General features: G+C 36.9%; 1 protein-coding gene across 8 annotated transcripts in view; it reads right to left on the bottom strand.

Annotated features, from left to right (window-relative positions):
* LOC134344314 (uncharacterized) overlaps positions 1–19,870 on the bottom strand; it is a 150,436-nt gene that overhangs the window by 82,505 nt on the left and 48,061 nt on the right. For 7 of the 8 annotated variants that reach the window (XM_063043869.1, XM_063043868.1, XM_063043867.1 and 4 more), the window contains 8 exons: positions 18,520–18,567; positions 16,670–16,753; positions 15,752–15,888; positions 8,077–8,130; positions 6,230–6,325; positions 3,469–3,526; positions 1,810–1,899; positions 861–997 (listed from right to left, as the gene is read on the bottom strand). In XM_063043869.1, coding sequence (XP_062899939.1) covers positions 861–997; positions 1,810–1,899; positions 3,469–3,526; positions 6,230–6,325; positions 8,077–8,130; positions 15,752–15,888; positions 16,670–16,753; positions 18,520–18,567 — 704 coding nt within the window. The remainder of the gene's footprint in view (positions 1–860; positions 998–1,809; positions 1,900–3,468; positions 3,527–6,229; positions 6,326–8,076; positions 8,131–15,751; positions 15,889–16,669; positions 16,754–18,519; positions 18,568–19,870) is intronic. The other variant, XM_063043873.1, reaches the window with a different exon arrangement.

Raw genomic sequence — 19,870 nt, 5'->3', positions numbered from 1 at the left:
GCAGCTTTATCCAATCCTGTGAATTGGTGCCTCCATAACAGGCAGCGATACAATCTGTCTAACGTTCCCTGCAGAAATCTGCTAGAGCCAGACACACCTAATCTCTCAAACTGCTAATAAAATATGGCATAAAATAATATATAATAGTGTACAATTTATGTTAAATTTACATTTTTCTTGTGAATGGTGCCTGTGATGCTGCCGTAAGTAGTTTTCCACTGCACCTGTGCATATACGTACTTGTGCATTCAACAATAAGATCACAAGATCACAAGACAAAGGAGCAGAAGTAGGCCATTTGGCCCATCGAGTCTGCTCCGCCACTCCACCATGAGCTAAACAATTCTCCCATCTACTTGACTTTGACTTCCCCCTGGAAACACAGCAGCACTTCAAAATCTTCACTGTGAGATATCACAGGCAAATGAGTGTGCTATTAACTACACAGAAGTGATGGTGCAGCAGAAATTACAGATCAAAGATATGCCCAGTTACCAAGTGGAAATCATTAATCAATGAAGCTATGCAAAGTCAACATGTGGCCTTTTTAAACCACCTTCATCTATCTAATTTTAGTTACAATGGTTACCATTTCAAAGAATAAATTGTATTTCTGTTGTTAATTATTTTAAAATATTAGCAATTATTGTTAAAATACCAATTCCAAAGAACTCTTTGCCAGAGAAATTTAACCTTTACAATGTATAACATCGCAAATAAAAAAAACAGTATTTGCCATTTATTCAGTCTGCTTTGGTTAACAAAATATATTTCTGAGTAAGTTTTCTACTAATACAAAAAACTAAAAATGTGCAACATAATCACATTTATGACGAATGTATGCCATTTTGTGTACTTACTATGTACATTTTCTTGTGTTTAAGTCCAGAGATATGAGCCAACATAGGTTTAAGATCCAATTCATAATGGCACAGCTCACAGTAATATATTGGTTTAGATTTTTCTTCGTAATGATATTCAGTCAAAAAATCTAGCCCTGGAAATAGAAGTATATACATATTTTTACGATGATAAGATGAGTAAGGGATTACAGAATTATTGACTAATTGTAACACCACTCACACTAGCAATTTCCAAGCCTTGCAACTCCTCAATTTTTAAATTTTCAATTACAGCTTTCCCAGATCTCCATGAACTCCAAGATTTACACTTGATTCTCAAAATAGATATCCCAACAGGAATTTCAATAGGACACGAATCACAAAATTGGAGAACAGCACAGCTCATAAGGCTGTGGTTTGGCTCAAGTTAGTACTGGTGTTTTAAAGGGAAATCCTTCCTGCAGTTCTTTCCCTTTATGATCTTTATTCCATTTCCTATTGAAAACTAATGGCAAATCTGTAGCTACCTTCCTCTCCACCATGAATTTGTTTCCACTGCCCTCTCAGCATCCAGGGCCATTTCAACCACACTCTCCTTGTTTCCAGTGCACTCTTACATTGAACAGGCTTCCACCACACACTAGAGCAAAGCTTTTCAAAGGCTAATCAGACACTGCACTAGAAAATAATTCTGGGCATCAAACCAGCTTTGACAACGGTTTCATTTTATTTACTCTATTGTATGAATTGGAAGTCCTCCATCAAATCTCTTTTCACCCTTTTCCTCTCTAAAGTCAACAAGACTGAAGTTTCTGTACTAAGCAAAATATGCCTTTCATGATTTCTCATTGCCTAAAACATGCATTTTGAGATTTTTTTGGAACAGTCATATTTTAATAAATTTTAATTAATTTTACATTCAAACGACACATGAAATTGTGTAGGAATGAAATATTAAAAAACAAACCTATTATTGCCTTCATAATATTAGATTTTTTGATATGACCTTCCAGAATTTTTGATCCTATTGAACATCGCAAGTCATCAGCTGTTGCAGCTGTTGAAAACAAAATAAAGTTAGGTACAAAGGAATGAGTGCTAGTAATTCCTTGCCCACTTGGAAATATGGATTCCAAGCGATGGCAACAAATTGATACCTCTCACAATGAACCAGACTTCATAGTAAGAATACAGTCGAGGTTTGCAGATCATTATACAGCATGTCCTGATCTGATATTTAATTTTTGAGGATACTCACAAATCAGTTCCAGAGACTTTTCAAAATAATGCAGACTGAGGCTAAATGGTGATCTGATTTCAGTAGTCATCAGCTAGGTATCAATATGACGATCTTTTTAAGTAATATTAATTCTAATAATTTTACTATCCAACGAAGTGTGTGTTGGCGTTGCAGAAAACCCAGAGGATTACAAGAATGATTTCAGGAATGAAAGGGTTAATGCATGAGTAGCTTTGATGGCTCCAGGCCTGTACTCACTGGAGTTTAAAGGAACGAGGGTGGATCTCATTTAAACCTACTGAATATTGAAAGCCCTGGATTGAGTGGACACCGGGAAAAAATGTTTTCTGAAGTGAGAAAGCCAAGACCAGACGGCACAGCCTCAGATAAGATGACCCTCTAGAATAGAGATGGGGAGGAATTCCTTTGGCCAGACGGTAGTTAACCTGTATAATTTATTGCCACAGACAACTGTGGAGACAAACTCACTGGCTGTATTTAAAGCAGAGATTCAGAATCAGAATCAGGTTTAATATTACTGCCACATCAGGAAATTTGTTGCTTTGCGACCGCAGTACATTACAATACATAATAATAAAAACTATAAATTACAATAAGAATATACATTAAAAAAATTAAATTAAGTAGTGAAAAAGGGGGAAAAATACTGAAGTAGTGTTTATGGTCCATCAGAAACCTGATGGTGGAAGGGTTCCTGAAACACTGAATGTGTGTCTTCAGGTCTCCTTGTTGGTAGCAATGACAAGAGGGCATGTCCTGGGTGACAGGGGTCCTTGATGATGGATGCCCCTTTTTGAGGCATTGACTTTTGAAGGGGTCTTAAAATAGATAGATGCTTGATTAGTAAGGGCATCGAAGGTTACAGGGATAAGGCAGGAGAAAGGGGTTGCGAGTGAAAGTAAATCAGCCATGATCAGATGCTGGAACGGATTCACTGGGCTTAATGGCCTAATTCTGTTCCTGTGACTCATGTTTCTTATGATCTAGGCAAATACAACAGCATGCAAAATAGAGCAGATGGCTCTAGTTCACTAAATTGATGGAACTAGGGCTTCTGCCTAACTTTCAATACAAAATTAATTGAGGTACAAAAACAAGTGGCCATTGTCCTTCTCGTCTGTGGATGACTGCTGATTCCATTTCCTGATCACTACACAACCAGAACTCAGAGAAGCAAACATTCATGAAGGTATAAAGTAGCATCATTTGTTCTGTTCTTCTTAAAATTAAGTAAGTTGAAAAATTTGTTACAGGGAATGGCACAGGTTTTGTGATTATCTTTAAATAAAGGAACATTCTGACACCTTCAGAGTGTTTTTCATGCTTCTTACTGCTCAAAGAAAAACAGTGAATGCTGTATTTTACCATCTTTTCTTGCAGTTGTCTTCTCACTGCGTGGAGATTTATCATAATCTCGGATCACCTGGAAATTTAATATAAAATAACTTCAAAGAAGAAACAAAGTGAATTTATTCTATTCTACTCAAATGTCAAATTTACATAGAGTCCCAACAGTATTATAGATTTTCAACAGACCAAACCAAAATGAAGACAAAAGATCATTCAAAGCAATTCAACAAATGATAATAGAGAAGCACAAATCTGAAGAAGGGTACAAGACAATCTCAAAGACACTAAACATACCTCCGAACTCATAGCAGTCCATTGTGAAAACATGGAAAAATATGAAACCGCAGCCACACTGCCTAGGTCAGGCCACCCCTCTAGCCAGAGAAGAATGGCACTTGTAAGAGAGGCTACTGTTACACCAACAGTCACTCTGAGTGAGCTGCAGGAGCCAGTGCCTGTAACTGGAGAGGAAACTCAGGGCTCCACAATCTCCAAGGCCTTGAACAAAAGGGTAAATATGGAAGTGTGGCAAGGAAGAAGCCCTGGCTTAAACAAAAGCATATCCTTGCCCATAAAGACTTTGCAAAACGTCACTTTAAAGATATTGTAAAGATGTGGAAGAAGGTCTTGTGGTCGAATGAGACTAAAGTGGATCATTTTAGCCTCAAAACCAAGCAGTATGTGTGGTGTAAACCTAATGCTGCGCTCAGTCAAGTAACATCTTCTCTACAGTAACGTATAGTAGAGGTAGCATCATGCTATGTGGATGCTTTTCAGCATCAGGGACTGGAAAACTAGTCAGGATTGATGGGAAGAGGAATGCTGCTATATACAGAGAGATCCTAGATAAAAATCTGATAGGCTCTGCTAGAAAGTTTAAACCGGGGAGGAACTGCATCTTTCAGTAAGACGATGACCTAAATCACACTGCCAGAGGAACCATGGAGTGGCTTCAGATGAAGAAAATTGATGTCCTCGAGAGACCCAGTCATGAGTCCTGACTTTAACCCAACTGAACATCTCTGGCAGAACCTCAAGATTGCTGTCCACTGCTGCTCCCCAACTAATCTGGTACAGACTGAGCAATTTTGCAAGCAGAAATAGGGAAATCTTGCTCCATCACATGCAAAGCTAATAGAGGCTTATCCAAAAATACTATTAGCTGTAACAGCTACAAGAGATGGTTCAACTAAGCACTGAGCAAAGGAGGATGAATACCCTAGAACTGATGACATTACAGTTTTGAATACTTAGTTTTTCATGCTTGACAATTGTCCCTGTTTGGGTTCCACTGTGAAAAAAGGAGCATGTGAATCACAAATAAAAATTCTGTTTCTCAAGTCAAGATGGCGCCAGTGTACAACGCTTTCTCGGCCAATTCCACATCCCATTCCCATTCTGATATATCCATCCATGGCCTCCTCTACTGTCAAGATGAAACTACACTCAGGTTGGAGGATCAACATCTTATATTCCATCTGGGTAGCCTCCAACCTGATGGCATGAACATTGACTTCTCAAACTTCCGTTAATGCCCCTCCTCCCCTTCTTACCCCATCCCTTATTTAATTATTATTTTCAAATTTTTTTTCCCCTTTCTTTTTTTCTCCCTCTGTCCCTGTCACTATATCTTCCTCTGGTGCTCCCCTCCCCCTTTCTTTCCCCCTAGGCCTCCCGTCCCATGGTCCTCTCTCTTCTCCAGCCTCGTATTCCTTTTGCCAATCAACTTTCCAGCTCTTGGCTCCATCCCTCCCCCTCCTGTCTTCTCCTATCATTTCTGATCTCCCCCTCCCCCTTCCAAATCTCTGACTATCTCTTCTTTCAGTTAGTCCTGACGAAGGGTCTCGGCCGAAATCGTCGACTGTGCTTCTTCCTATGGATGCTGCCTGGCCTGTGGTATTCCACCAGCATTTTGTGTATAACAGTTACATAACAGTTTGTCACCCTTCTTCATTTGTACTTGGCTGTGCCTTTTGATTGGGTCCATTTATGTAAGGAATTTTTTTATTATCTGGACTATAAAGGTGATAGACTTTTGCAAAAGTGCTATCTTCACTTCATCTTTGCTCTTTGTCTCTGTCAGCTCTTCACTCAAGTTTCACATGCTAGGTGTGTGTTTCTTTGCTTAAGCTTTAAAATAAACGATTATGAAGAATCAAAGCTTTTCTACTCATTCTTGAACTCCTAAAAGAACCAGGGGATCAAAAATTGCTGAGATCTGACACTATAAAGAGAGGCCAAGCAGACTGGACCCTATTGACTTTACTGACACAAGGAAAAATCTTAAACTGCTTTGCAAAAGTAGATGCAGAATGGATGACGTTTCCTTTGCCTGCAGTGCCTAGAGTCAGGTATCACAAGTGCAAAATAAGTCAGCCTTTCAGGACTGGGGAAAAAAAAGCTACTTCTTTATCCAAAAGATGGCAAACCTTTGGAATCTTCTACCCAGCAGAGCTGTGGAGGTTGAATAGCACAGTATATTCAAGAGAGACATAGAGATATTTCTGGATATTACAGAATCGAAAAGAGGTACTGGTACAGGAAAGTGGCACCGATATAGATAATAAACCCTGATGAATGGCAGAGCTGGCACAAGAGTCTAAATTTACTGTCACTTATGTGCTCAAGCCATGAGGCACAAGATCAGATAGGATATCACGGCCATGAACCATATGGTTCCATTATAAGTAGTGTCCATCCAGGCGGATGCAATAAGTTTCACACTGTCGCAGGTTTCCCTTTCCCTAATAATGAGCACTTAACGTTGTTGACTTACCTTCACTCTTCCTCTTCCATCAATCCTTTCAATTTCTGCTACTTTTGACTTTAAAGTATTCGTTGGCTTTATTTTCCGTAAATTTGGATACCTATACTGAAAAACACAATTTGCTTTGTGAATGGAAAAATCACATGGTCACAAAAGTCAAGCATTTGAACATGGCCCACAGTTGACCAAATCTCTGAGACTGTTAAGTGAATTAAATCACATGTCAGGTTAACTGTGCTACCTTGTATGTAACTACTGTTGACAAGTTTGTTTTAAACTATACAACTACACATTTTCTTAGGCCACATACAGATATGAGCAACAGCAAAACTCATTTATATAGCCCCATAATTGTTACCAGTAAGCAAGGACAAGACGTTGAGGTTTGACCACCAGAAAGCCATTGCACATGCAAAGTCGCAATTCCTGACCAAAATTGAGTCACAGAAGGACACTCGACAGCTGTGGCAGGGCTTGAACAATATCAACTCCTACAAAGTAAAACTGTGCAACATATGTGCCAGCAAGATTTCACTCCCAGATGAGGTGAATTTCTTTTATGCTCACTTTGACAGACAGAACATGGAGGCACCTTCACAAACTCCCACCGCACCCAGTGTTCTGTAATTTCAGTCTCCAAGTCCAACGTGAGATCACCCTTCAGGACAATGACCCTATGGAAAACATCTGGTCCAGGCAGTGTATGTACCTGGCTGAGTACTGAAAACCTGTGCTAATCAAATGGCTGGAGCGTTTACTGATAATCTTTAACCTCTCACTTCAGCAGTTTGAGGTACCCACATGCTTCAAGCAGGATTTAATCACACCGGTACCCAAGAAGAATGTGGAAATCTGCTTCAATGACTATCGTCTAGTAGCAATTACATCCACTATGATGGAAGTACTTTGAGAAGTTGGTGATGAAGCATATCAAGTATCACTTTAAGAGCAACTTGGATCTGCAACAGATCAATAGCAGATGCCATTACATTGGCTCTTCAATCAGCCCTGGAGCATCTGGACAGAGAAGATCCATACATCAGGATGCTCTTCACTGACTACAGATCAGCATTCAATACTACCATCTCCTCAAAACTAATCAATCAGCTTCAGGACCTTGGCCTCAATACCTCCTTGTGCAATTGCATCCTCAATTTCCTCACTTGCAGACAACAGTCAGTTTGGAATGGTAAAAACAACTTCTCCCCAATCTCCATCGATACAGGTACAACACAAGGCTGTGCACTTAGCTCCCTGCTCTACTCACTTTATACTTATGATTGTGAGGCTCAGTGCATCTCCAATATCATATTTAAGTTTGCTGACAACATCAATGGCCAAGTCAACTGTGTCAACAAATCAGCATATAGCAGGGGGACTGAAAATCTGGCTGAATGATGCCACAACTTCTCACTCAGTGTCAGCAAAACCAAAGATCTGATTACTGACTACAGGAGTTAGAAACTGGAGGTCCATGAACCAGTCCTCATCAGGGAGATCAGAGGTCGAGAGGGTCATTTACTTTAAATCCTCAGTTATCACTTTAATTATGTCCTGGGTCCAGCGCATACATGCCATTGCAAAGAAGGCACAGCAGCACCTGTACTTTCTTAGAAGTTTTCTACGATTCAGCATGTCATCTAAAACTGACAAGTTTTTATAGATGTTTAGCGAAGGGTACACTGATTGGCTGCATCATGGCCAAATACGGAAACATCAAAGCCTTTGATAAGAAAAGCCTACAAGAACTAGTGGATAGAACACAGTCCATAATAGGTAAAGCCCTCCCCACCGGTGAGCACGATTAATAGGAGCACTGTCACAGCAAGGTAACACTCATCACGAAGGACACCTACCATCCAGGCCATGCGTTCTTCCCACTGCTGCTTCTCTTTTCTTTTTTTTTCAATCTTTTTATTAATATCAAAATGATAAACATAACAGTATTAATAAAAAGTTATTGGGATTACATTGTTAACATATATAAATACAAACTCAGTTGACACACAGGTATCAAAACCTCCCAAAATCGTACAAAATACAAATATAATATACAAGAAAAAGAAATAGCATGAAAAAGGGAAAAAAAAATAAAAATACCCCCCCCCCAAAAAACTAATCTAACAATGGTAACCAACTAAACTAAGGAAAAGAAAAAGACATGGGCTGTTGTATAAGATCAAAAAGAGCCATTAGGGTCATTGACTCCGCTCCTTTCTACATATATTTAAAAGGAATAGAATAGGTTTGGAAAAGGTCAAATTACATCATATGGAAGTGTTGAATAAATGACCTCCAAGTCTTTTCGAATTTAATAGAAGGATCATAAATGACACTTTTAAGTTTTTCTAAATTTAAACACAACATAGTTTCAGAGAACCAATAAAATGTGCTGGGAGGATTGATCACTTTCCAATTCAGCAAAATCGATCTTCTAGTCATTAATGTAAGAAATGCAATCATCCGACCAGCTGAAGTGGTTAAATGATTTGGTTCTATCATTGGTAAACCAAAAATTGCAGTAATAGGGTCATGTGGTCAATCAATACTTAGAACAGGTGAAATAATATCAAAGATATCTTTCCAGTATTTTTTCAAAAAAGGACATGACCAAAACATATGCATTAAAGAAGCTATCTCAGAGTGGCATCTATCACATACAGGATTTATATGGGAGTAATAATGAGCTAATTTATCCGTAGACACATGGGCCCTATGTCCTACTTTAAACTGTATCAACGCATGTTTAGCGCATATAGAGGATGAGTTAACTAATTGAAGAATTTTTTTTCCCATTTTTCAATAGGTAAAGTAAACTTAAGTTCCCTTTCCCAATCATTCTTAATTTTATTAGATACATCTGGACCTATTTTCATAATTGTATTATACCTTTCTGAAAAGGATTTAAATCTAAAATTGTTTCCAAAATATCCGTTGGATATAGATTCCGGAAGGTAGGAAGAACAGTTTTTTTAAAATTTCTAATCTGCAAATATCTAAAGAAATGGGATCTACACAAATTATATTTATTAGATAATTGTTCAAAGGACAGGAAACAATTATCCAAAAATAGATCAGAAAATCGTAACATACCTTTGGTTTTCCAAGCCAAATAGGCTTGATCCATAAGAGGGTTGAAAAAAATTTAGATATAATAAGACTTGCTAGAATAAATTGATTCAGCCCAAAAAAATTCAAAATTTGAAACCATATTCGTTAAGTATATTTAACTATTGGATTATCCATTTGTTTGTGCAATTTAGAAAGAGCAAAGGGAAGCAAAGTCCCTAAGATAGAACCCAGTGAAAACCCTTGGACAGACATATATTCAAGATTTACCCAATGTGGACTTGAAATTATAAGTCCCATGACCAAAATTTTAAATATTGAGTATTAATTGCCCAATAGTAAAATCTAAAGTTCGGCAATGCCAGACCTTTTTAGACTTCTGTAAATATCTTTTACCTAATCTAGGACTTTTATTCTGCCATATATATGAAGAAATTTTAGAATCAACATTATCAAAAAAGGATTTTGAAATAAAAATTGGCACTGCTTGAAATAAATATAAGAATTTAGGTAAAATAATCATCTTGATAGCATTAATCTGACCTATCAATGATAAGACATTGGTGACCATTTAGTAAACAGATATTTAATCTGATCAATTAAAGGTAAAAAAAAAATTAGCCTTAAATAAATCCTTGTGCTTTTTTGTAATTTTAACCCCTAAATAAGTAAAATAGTCGGTTACCAGTCTAAATGGTAAACATCCATATATTGGAACCTGCATGTTTTAGAGGAAACAGTTCAATTTATAACCACAGAAGTTACTAAACTGAGCCAACAAGGATAAAACTGCGGGAATGGATTTCTCAGGATTAGAAACATATAATAACAAATCATCTGCATATAATGATAACGTATGTATCTCATTCCCTCGGGCAATACCAAGGATATTAGGTGAATCTCGAATAGCAATTGCTAAAGGTTCTAGAGCAATGTCAAATAGTAATGGACTAAGAGGGCATCCTTGCCTAGTACCCCAAAATAAGCGAAAAAAGGGAGATCTATGATTATTAGTAAAAACCGAAGCTACAGGGGTATGGTATTTCAATTTAATTCAAGATATAAATATCGGACTAAAATTAAATTTCTCAAGCACACTAAATAAATATGGCCATTCAACTCTGTCAAAGGCTTTCTCAGCATCTAATTAAGTAACCCATTCTGGAGTACTGGAGTATAAACAATATTCATTAAAATCCTAACATTAAAAGATGAATAATGATTTTTAATAAATCCAGTTTGGTCCACAGAGATAATTTAAGGTAATATCCTCTCTAACCTAGTAGCTAGTATTTTAGAAAAAATCTTAGAATCTACATTCAGCAGGGATATCTGTCTATATGATGCACAATCAGTAGGATTTTTATTTTTCTTTAGAAAAAAAAGCTCGATAAAATGATTGTGGTAATTTATCTGATCTAATTGCTTCTTTAAAAACTCTACACAACTAAGGAGAAAGAATAGAAGAAAAAAAACAAAGAATTCTACTGTATAACCATCAGGACCAGGTGCTTTGCCAGAGTTCATTGAGGAAAAAACACCTTTTATTTCTTCATCCGCAATGGGAATTTCTAATGTTAAACTTTCTTCGAGAAGTTCAATATCCTTAAAAAGTCATGCATGATATTGGGATCATGAGGAAATTCAGAGCGGTATAAAGAGGTATAAAATTCTTGAAAAGATTTGTTTATCTCTTCATGATCAACTGACAAGGTATCATCATGTATACAAATCTTGATAATTTGACATTTAACCGAAGCAGTTTTCAATTGATTAGCTAATAATTTACCCAATTTATCACTATGTATATAAAACTCACTTCTGATTTTCATTAGTTGATTTTCAATCGAGGATGTTAGTAATAAGCTATGTTCCATTTGAAGTTTGACTCTTCGTTTATAAAGCTCCTTACTAGGAGCAATGGAATACAGTCAGGCCTCCTCATCCGCAAGGGGTTGGTTCTGGGACCCCTCGCGGATACCAAAAAAACGCGGATGCTCAAGTCCCTTATTCAATCTGTCTAAATGCGGTGGACCTTAGGGCCCAGCGGAACCCCGGACCTTATTTAACCTGTCTCAGTGCAGTGGGCATTAGGACCCGGTGGCGGAGCTCTGAATCCGCAGTGTTTCTGTTCATGAAAGTAATCACGATCGCGATTTAAAATAAAGTGGAAATAATAAAGCGATCAGAAAGCGGTGAAACGCCATCGGTCTTTAGAAAAGTGTTAGGCTACAGTCGGTCAACGGTCGGAACAATTTTAAAAGGATAAAATGAGAAAAACCCTGCCCGATTAAAGCAACAGTTATTACGCAACAACACAGTGGTTTAATTTTTGGGTTTTTGGGTTTTGGGGTTTTGGGGTTTTGGGTTTTTGATCCTCCACATTAACCCGGCCGGGATGGAGAGCGTGCTCGGGAGCAGTCTGTCACTGGATCGAACTTGGGAACTTCCGTTCCCCAACCCGGTGCTGAAACATACGTTTCTTAAGTATTTTGTATGCATAGAAAGGTAAAATATATACTATATACTAAGACAAACGTTTGACTAACTTGACGCTAAATAATATCGGATGTACTTGTTCCGACTTACTTAGTAAGAGAACTTGAGGTTTTTTCCGATCCCGATCCATGATAACCTACGCACATCTTCCCGTATACTTTAAATCATCTCTAGATTACTTATAATACCTAATGCAATGTAAATGCTATATAAAATAGTTGCAATACTGCATTGTTTAGGAAATAATGACAAGAAAAAAATGTCTGTACATGTTCGAACAACAAGTGCTGGAAGAGCACTTCCGGGTTTTCTCTATTCGCGGTTGGTTGAATTCGGGCATGCGGAACTCGCAGATAAAGAGGGCCGATTGTATTTCTTATCAATTTCTTTAATCTTATCAACCAACAGAAGTGTTTCATTCTTGATACATTTTTTCAAACCAACAGAATAGGAAATAATCTGTCCACGGATATATGCTTTAAAAGTGTCCCATACTGTCCCGCTGGAAATTTCTTCCATAATATTAGTTGAAAAGAAGAAATCAATCTGTTCCTTCATAAACTTAACAAAATCCGAGTCTTGAAGCAGGTTGGAATTAAACCACCATTGTCTAGTACTAGGAGATGCATCCAATAACTTGATAGAGAGTTTCATTGGAGCATGATCAGAAATGACAATAAAGTCATAGTTACAATCACAGAAGGAATTAGACAAGAGTCAATAAAAAAGTAGTCAATTCCAGAATAAGTATGATAAACATGTGAGAAGAATGAAAACTCTTTATCCCTAGGGCGTAGGAATCTCCAAATTTCTGAAATTCCAGAATCAATCATAAAAGAGTTGATAAGAGTGGCCGATTTATTCGGTAAAGCCTGACTAGATACAGATCTATCCATCAAGGGATTTAAACAACAATTAAAGTCACCACTCATTATCAACGTATAGTCGTTTAAATTAGGAAAATAAGTAAATAAATACTTAAATAATTCGGGATAGTCCACGTTTGGAGCATAGGAATTAACCATAACAACTTTTTTATTAAAAAGTAATCCAGTAAATAACAAAATTTTGCCATTTGGATCTGAAACGATGTCATGATGAACAAATGTAATTGAGGAATCTATAAAAATTGAAACTCCTTTTACTTTGGCCGGTGAGTTTGAATGATACTATTCTTCCTTCCAAAACCTAAAGAAACAGTGATTATCCTCTTTCCTCACATGAGTTTCTTGTGCAAAAATAATATGAGCATTCAGTCTTCGGAATACTTTAAAAATCTTTTGCCATTTAATCAAATGGTTTAAACCGTTCGTATTCCAAGAGACAAAATTAATAATATAAGCCATATTTTCCTAGAATCAACCCTTTGGTATATAAAGAGTTAACCATAATGTAAACTCATGTAAACCGAAGAGGAACAAAAATTCAAAAAGGAACTGGAAGTCACGACACTGCAGACATTTTTGTAGTTCTAAGTCAGCCCAATTGAAAAAACTAATAGTACAAAAAACCCCCACCCTCTACCCACAAAGACCCAAGACTAAGCCAGATAAAGGCCAGAGAATAAACTAACACTAACTCTACCCCCATTTCTCCAGAAGGCAACTCCAAAGATATATGTTGAAAAGAGAGCCACCAGAAATCCAGAAAAAAGTTAAACACTGAACAATCCTCATATTGTGGTTTCTAAAATAAAAGAGTAAAGCCAATGCATATTATTAGTCAATTACAAACATAAATAATTAAAAATGGCACTTCAAAAGAAAGGAAGGAATTATGGGAAGAGGAACACAAAAAATGTTGCAGTAAATATAAAGGTATTATGAAGAAAGGGAAACAAACCATCTTAATTATACGAAACAAAAAAAGCACAAGATATTCCTCCATTGTAATAGAAATTCAGCATCAAATCATTAATAACAATATCAAAGATCAAATAGTTAGAAATTGGCAAAGTAAGAAAAAACGAATTCAAAGAAAAACTTAAATTGAAATCTGAAAAATACCTACACTACTGACCAAAAAAAACGAAAATCTTGAACTTATAAAGGTTCATCTTCATAAGATAATTATGGACTTTAAAAAGCACATAACAACAGAGCCAATACTGCGAGAGCCATACATTAATTAGAGCTAAGTATCCGTAGCAGTTGGATAGTGCTCATCCAAGAAACTTTGAACAGCACTTGTGGAATAAAAGATACGGCGTGGTCCTACCGGAGGAGAAATTCTTAAACGCACAGGGTACAATAAAGCTGATCTAAGACCTTTTTGGTAACACTCCAACATCAGAGATTTGAAAGCCAGCCGCTCCTTCATCATTTCTGGACTAAAGTCCTCCACCAGTTGGAATTGGTAATCTTGAAATTTAATATTACCTTGAAGACAGGCAATTCCGATGAGATGCTTTTTAACGTGAACATAATGGAAACGGATTACCACTGGTCTTGGTTTATTAAAGTCTGGGTCTGGTTTTTGACGAAGTGTATGGTGAACGCGATCGAGCAATGGAAGGTCATCCAGAAATACAGAGCTAAACGCATCCTTTAAAAGTTGAGAAAAGAATTTTAAGGGTCCCCTTCCTCGACATCTTCAGGGAGACCAATTATACGTATGTTCTGACTTCTGGATCAATTTTCAAGATCAATAATCTTGGATTTAAAACTCTCCAGCTCTTCAAACGTCAAAAACAGTTTTTGTTCCAAACTCTCAATTTTCAGATCTCTCTTCCGGGCTTCATTGTTCAATTCTGCAATTTTGCTTTGTTACTGTTTAACTTCGTAACCAAGCAATTCTAAAGAATCTTTAATTGACTTTGTCTTCTTTAAAACTTTTGACATTGTTCATCAAATTTCATACTTAAAAGATCCAACAGTGTATCATAAGTTAATTTAGATTGCTTAGGTTCACCTTTTTTCCCGCCCGTTACCATCGGAATCTTTCCCATTTTTAGGATCACACCCTTTAGATCTTGTACATATTTCTTTGCTCATTTCTTCAAATTTCACAATCAAAGCTCAGGGATAATTCAATAGTATAACTCTTTAAGTGTAGGTAAAAATGAATTAAATAAGGGTGATCATAGGTTAACAAAAAGTAATGGTAATGAAGCGAAGCCAAAGTTAACCTCACTCCATGAGCGCCTCCTGGAGCATCCCCCCACTGCTGCTATCAGAAAGGTGTACAGGAACCTTAGGTCCCACACTACCAGGTCCAGGAACAGTTATTAACCCTCGACCATCAGCCTCTTGAACCAGAGTGGATCACTTCACTCACCCCAACACTGATCTAATTCCATTACCCATAGACTCACTTTCAAGGACTCCACAACTCATGTTCTCAGTATTATTTATTACTATTGTTTTGTTTTTTTTTAATTTCTACAATCTGTTGCCTTTTGCTATTGGTTGTTTGTCAGTCATTGCACATAGTTTTTCATCAATTCTGATATGTTTCTTTGTATTTTTTGTTAACGCCTGCTAGATAAAGAATCTCAGGGTAGGATATGGTGTAATTTATGTACTTTAATAATACATTTACTTGGAACCTTAAACTTGAGTTTGATGGTGGGAATGATAATAATTGGGCATGGCTGCTGAGGTTTTTGCAACTCTTAGAGCCAACAGAATATAAATGCAGAATATAAATGCACCATGGGTTTAAACAACGAGAGAGCCGGGCTGCAGGTCTAGTATGTTTAGCTTTATGGATACCAGACCTTCAAAAACAAGCATCTCAACGGATATTGTGTCACTAGATTGAATGTATCTAACTCAGAATCGTCCAGCAAGCAGGAGGGTCAGATGGTCCAACAGGAAAAGGTCATAAAAATAATAACAGTATTTGATGTTTAGTCCGTTTGCTAAAACAAAATATATATCTGAGCAAGTTTTCTACTAATACAAAAAATAAAAATGTGCAACATAATTACATTTGAGTGTATTTGTCATTTTGTATACTTACTAAGTACATTTGTGTATGTTTAAATCCAGAGATATGAGCCAATATACATTCAAGAGGCAATTCATAATGGCACAGCTTACAGTAATATAATGGCTCAGTTTTTCCTTTATAATGATATTCAGTCACATAATCTAGTCCTGTAAACAGAAGTATATAAATACTTTTACTATAAGGCAAAGATTACAGAAGTGTTGACTTATTGTGACAACACTAACAATTTCCAACTCCTTAATTGTTACATTTTCATTTACACACTATTTTCACAGATCTCAGTGTACTCCCAGATTTACACTATTCTCAACATAATTTAGCCAATATGCATTTCAATAGGACAGGAATCACAAAGTTGCAGAACATCACAGATCATGAAGCTGTAATTTAGCTCAAGTTAGTACTGGTGTTTTAAAGAGAAATCCTTCCTGTAGTTCTTTCCCTTTATGATCGTTATTCCATTTCCTATAGAAAACTAATGGCAAATCTGTAGCTACCTTCCTCTCCACCATGAATTTGTTTCCACTGCCCTCTCAGCATCCAGGGCCATTTCAACCACACTCTCCTTGTTTCCAGTGCACTCTTACATTGAACAGGCTTCCACCACACACTAGAGCAAAGCTTTTCAAAGGCTAATCAGACACTGCACTAGAAAATAATTCTGGGCATCAAACCAGCTTTGAGAACGGTTTCATTTTATTTGCTCTACTTTCTGAATTGAAAGTCCTCCATCAAATCTCTTTTCACCCTTTTCCACTCTAAACAGAACAAGACTGAAGATTCCATACTAAGCAAAAACTGCTTTTCATGATTTCTCACTGCCTAAAACATTAGTTTTGAGATTTTTTAGAGTAAACTATATTTCATAAAATACAGTCAAGCAACACATGAAATTATGTAGAAATGAAATAATAACAAAAAATGAACCTATTATTGCCTCCTCAAAATCAGATTTTTTGATGTGATCCTCGAGAATTTTTGATCCTATTGAACTTCTATCAGTTGTTCCCACTGTTGAAAAGAAAAAAAAATTAGGCACAGATAAGCTAAAAAATTAATTTAAAAATAATATAATTTAAGTCAACTTCTGTACTGTATGTTATATTTTCAAAAGCCTTAGAGTGTCTTGTTTGACTATTAAAAGAAGATCATAGTTTTGGTGAGTAAAACATGCTTTTAATTTCTATCAGGTTTAACTGGACTACCTGTTAACTTCCTTCAACACATCAAGAGATAGACAAAGGAAATGTGAAGATATTCCAAGTAGCAAGTAAGTATTGTTAAACCATAAAATAAGGCAACTTTGATTTTGCAACTATGTGTGGATATATTTTAATTTTGTCATATTATTGAGCTAGCAGTCCATATGTCTGGGATGATGTGGAAATATAACCATATAACAATTATAGCACCGAAACAGGCCATCTCTGCCCTTCTAGTCCGTGCCGAACGCTACCCTCACCTAGTTCCACTGACTTGTACTCAGCCCATAACCCTCCATTCCTCTCCTGTCCATATACCTATCCAATTTTTCTTTAAATGATAATATCGAACCTGCCTCTAACACTTCTACTGGAAGTTCGTTCAACACTTACTTCAAGCTCCCCTGTCCTCCCCGATAATTGATTTATCACTATATTCATGCGGGGAAAATATGCGCTACCTCTTCCTAGAGATGCTGCCTGGTCTGTTGCGTCCACCAGCAACTTTGATGTGTGTTGCTGTGTGTTTAATAATAAATTCGTTAGATAAACCCTTTTAGAAACGAAATTGAGTGTATTAGCCACTTATCACCTATATTCCGGTCGTGATTAAACCCCCACCCCCCGAACAGAATCGCCAAAATCGATTTGTAGAAAAAAATCAGCACGTACAGGCATGCACAAGTGACGCAGGCGCACAGGTGCCCGCGCAAGGCTTCATGGTCATTGTAGTTTTTCTCGGGGCAAACACAACGTATCTGACTGCTACTCTTGTCCGTTGGCAACCTTACCCCCCCCCGCCCCCCGCTGGAGAATATAATTCTATGTAAATAAATCCACAATCGATAGGTAACATCAAGTTTGGTAATGGAGAAGCAAAATGATTGTCATAAAATCTGCTTTATCAAAATTCACCACAAATGCTGCAACAAGATGACAGCTTCTACAGGGCACTTAGGGATCCATAATAAATGATGGCCTTTCATGTTATAGAAAATTGCATTCACATCATACCAACATAGTTCCTTTGGCCCACTGTATCCATACTGTCAATCAAGTACCATCCATAATCATCTCAATTTCCAGCACTCAGCCTATAGCCTTCCAAGTCATGACACTTCAAGTGCTCACATTAAGTGTTTTGCATTTATCTGCCTCCAACGAGTTTGTTAACTGCAAGATGCAATTTTCCTTCACCTTCAGCAGAAAAAAAATTGTTCTAAATTGAGAACTAGATATTGTCCTTGGTAATTGCAGAAATGACTGTGAGAGATTAAAAATGGGAGAGGGCTGATTGACAAATCTTATTCCCTGTAGATAATTCACTGAAAACAAGGAAGAATAAAAGCACGCTCAGTTCAATCACTACATATGGCTGTATTTCCTGTTCTTGAAAGAATCAGGCAGAAAGAAATTTGAGCAGCATCATGACAAAAAGCAAGGAGGAGGAATTAAGATGGAAAACAGTATCATTCAGGGGGAAATATGAGAAATTAGATGTTGGGAAAGTAACAGTACAAAAATAAACAAATGAATTAAATAAAAGTTCACCTTTAATCAGGTTAATAACCGTACCTGGAGTAGCTTTACATTTCTGTTGTTTACGCTCAGGTTCCACAATAGCTGAAAAAAAGAGCCAGAGAACTTCAGGAAAATACTTTTCACAGAACGTAGCATCTTTGTCCCTGTTTTCAGATGGATAGGATTGGCTGCAGTAAAGCTCTATTCATTGTTCTTTATAATCCCATTTTAAATTTAATCCCATGTTAACTGTGGGAGTTTCTCCAGCTTCAAAAACATTGTATCATTCAGTGATAACACATTACTTCACACCCAGTTTCAGAGTAATACTGATATCAGAATACATATTTAGGTAGGAAGATCATTCAAAGCACTCCTACACATAGATGATAACATTTAAAGATAACTAAACTTATGGACTGTGTATGTAGGTAAAAGATCAACTGCACTGGAAAATGCCAGGATCCTGGTAAACTATGACTTCTCTTCAAATGGACCACCTTGAAACATACAATGTTGATTCATTTCACTTATAATTCTTTTTCTTCATGCGCAATCCGTCAAGGACTAGTCTAATAAAATATTCTAGCAATATATCAACATCATCAAATGAATACCAAGGTCAGTCTCCTTTATATATATATATATATATATCTAATACATTTACTGAAATCAAACAAACCTGCAGATTTGAAAATAGGATTGAATGTAAATCCAACTAACAACCTTGGAAGTGGAACTGAAGAAAAAAAAAGTTGGAAAGTGGAAGCAGAAAATGGATGAGAAACTAGCTGAACTGCTTTTCAAAAGTGTTGATGCAAAATAGTTGAGCTAAAAGAGATTCAATTGTACTGTACAATTCTATATCTCTATGTCGAAAGAGCATGCAATCACAGCTTCAAACTTTTCAAGATTCTGCAGTGATAGCTACTATAGCAAAGTTCATAATCTACAACATTTGACATGGTGGGAGCGGATGATTTGAAATGTGAGTAAAGGAGTTAAGATAGAATGAATCAAAGTGTTATGAATAGAATGTCAATTTGTTAAATTCCCAATGAACAAAGGCCTACATTAGAAACTGTATAATACATTGTGAGAAAACTTGCGTCCTATTTCTAAGGGAGGATGTGCTGGGTATGGAGACAGCCTAGACGACATTCCCAAGAATGATCCCTGGAATGAAAGGCTTAACATACGAGGAATATCTGATGTCTCTGGGGCTGTACTCACAGTTCAGAAGGACGAGGAGGGATCTCTATAAGGCTTGGATGCTTCCATTAGTAGGAGAGTCTAGATTTGAAGGCACAGCCTCAATCTCTTTAAAACCGAGAGAAGGAGGAATTGATTCAGCCAAAGCATGGTGAATCTATGGAATTCATTTCCACAGAGTGCTGTGGATGCC

The sequence above is a fragment of the Mobula hypostoma genome, chromosome 3 (assembly GCF_963921235.1).
Source record: "Mobula hypostoma chromosome 3, sMobHyp1.1, whole genome shotgun sequence".
NCBI lineage: Eukaryota > Metazoa > Chordata > Chondrichthyes > Myliobatiformes > Myliobatidae > Mobula > Mobula hypostoma.
The sequence above is the reverse complement of the archived record's forward strand: the minus strand, read 5'-3'. Positions and strand labels throughout refer to the sequence as shown.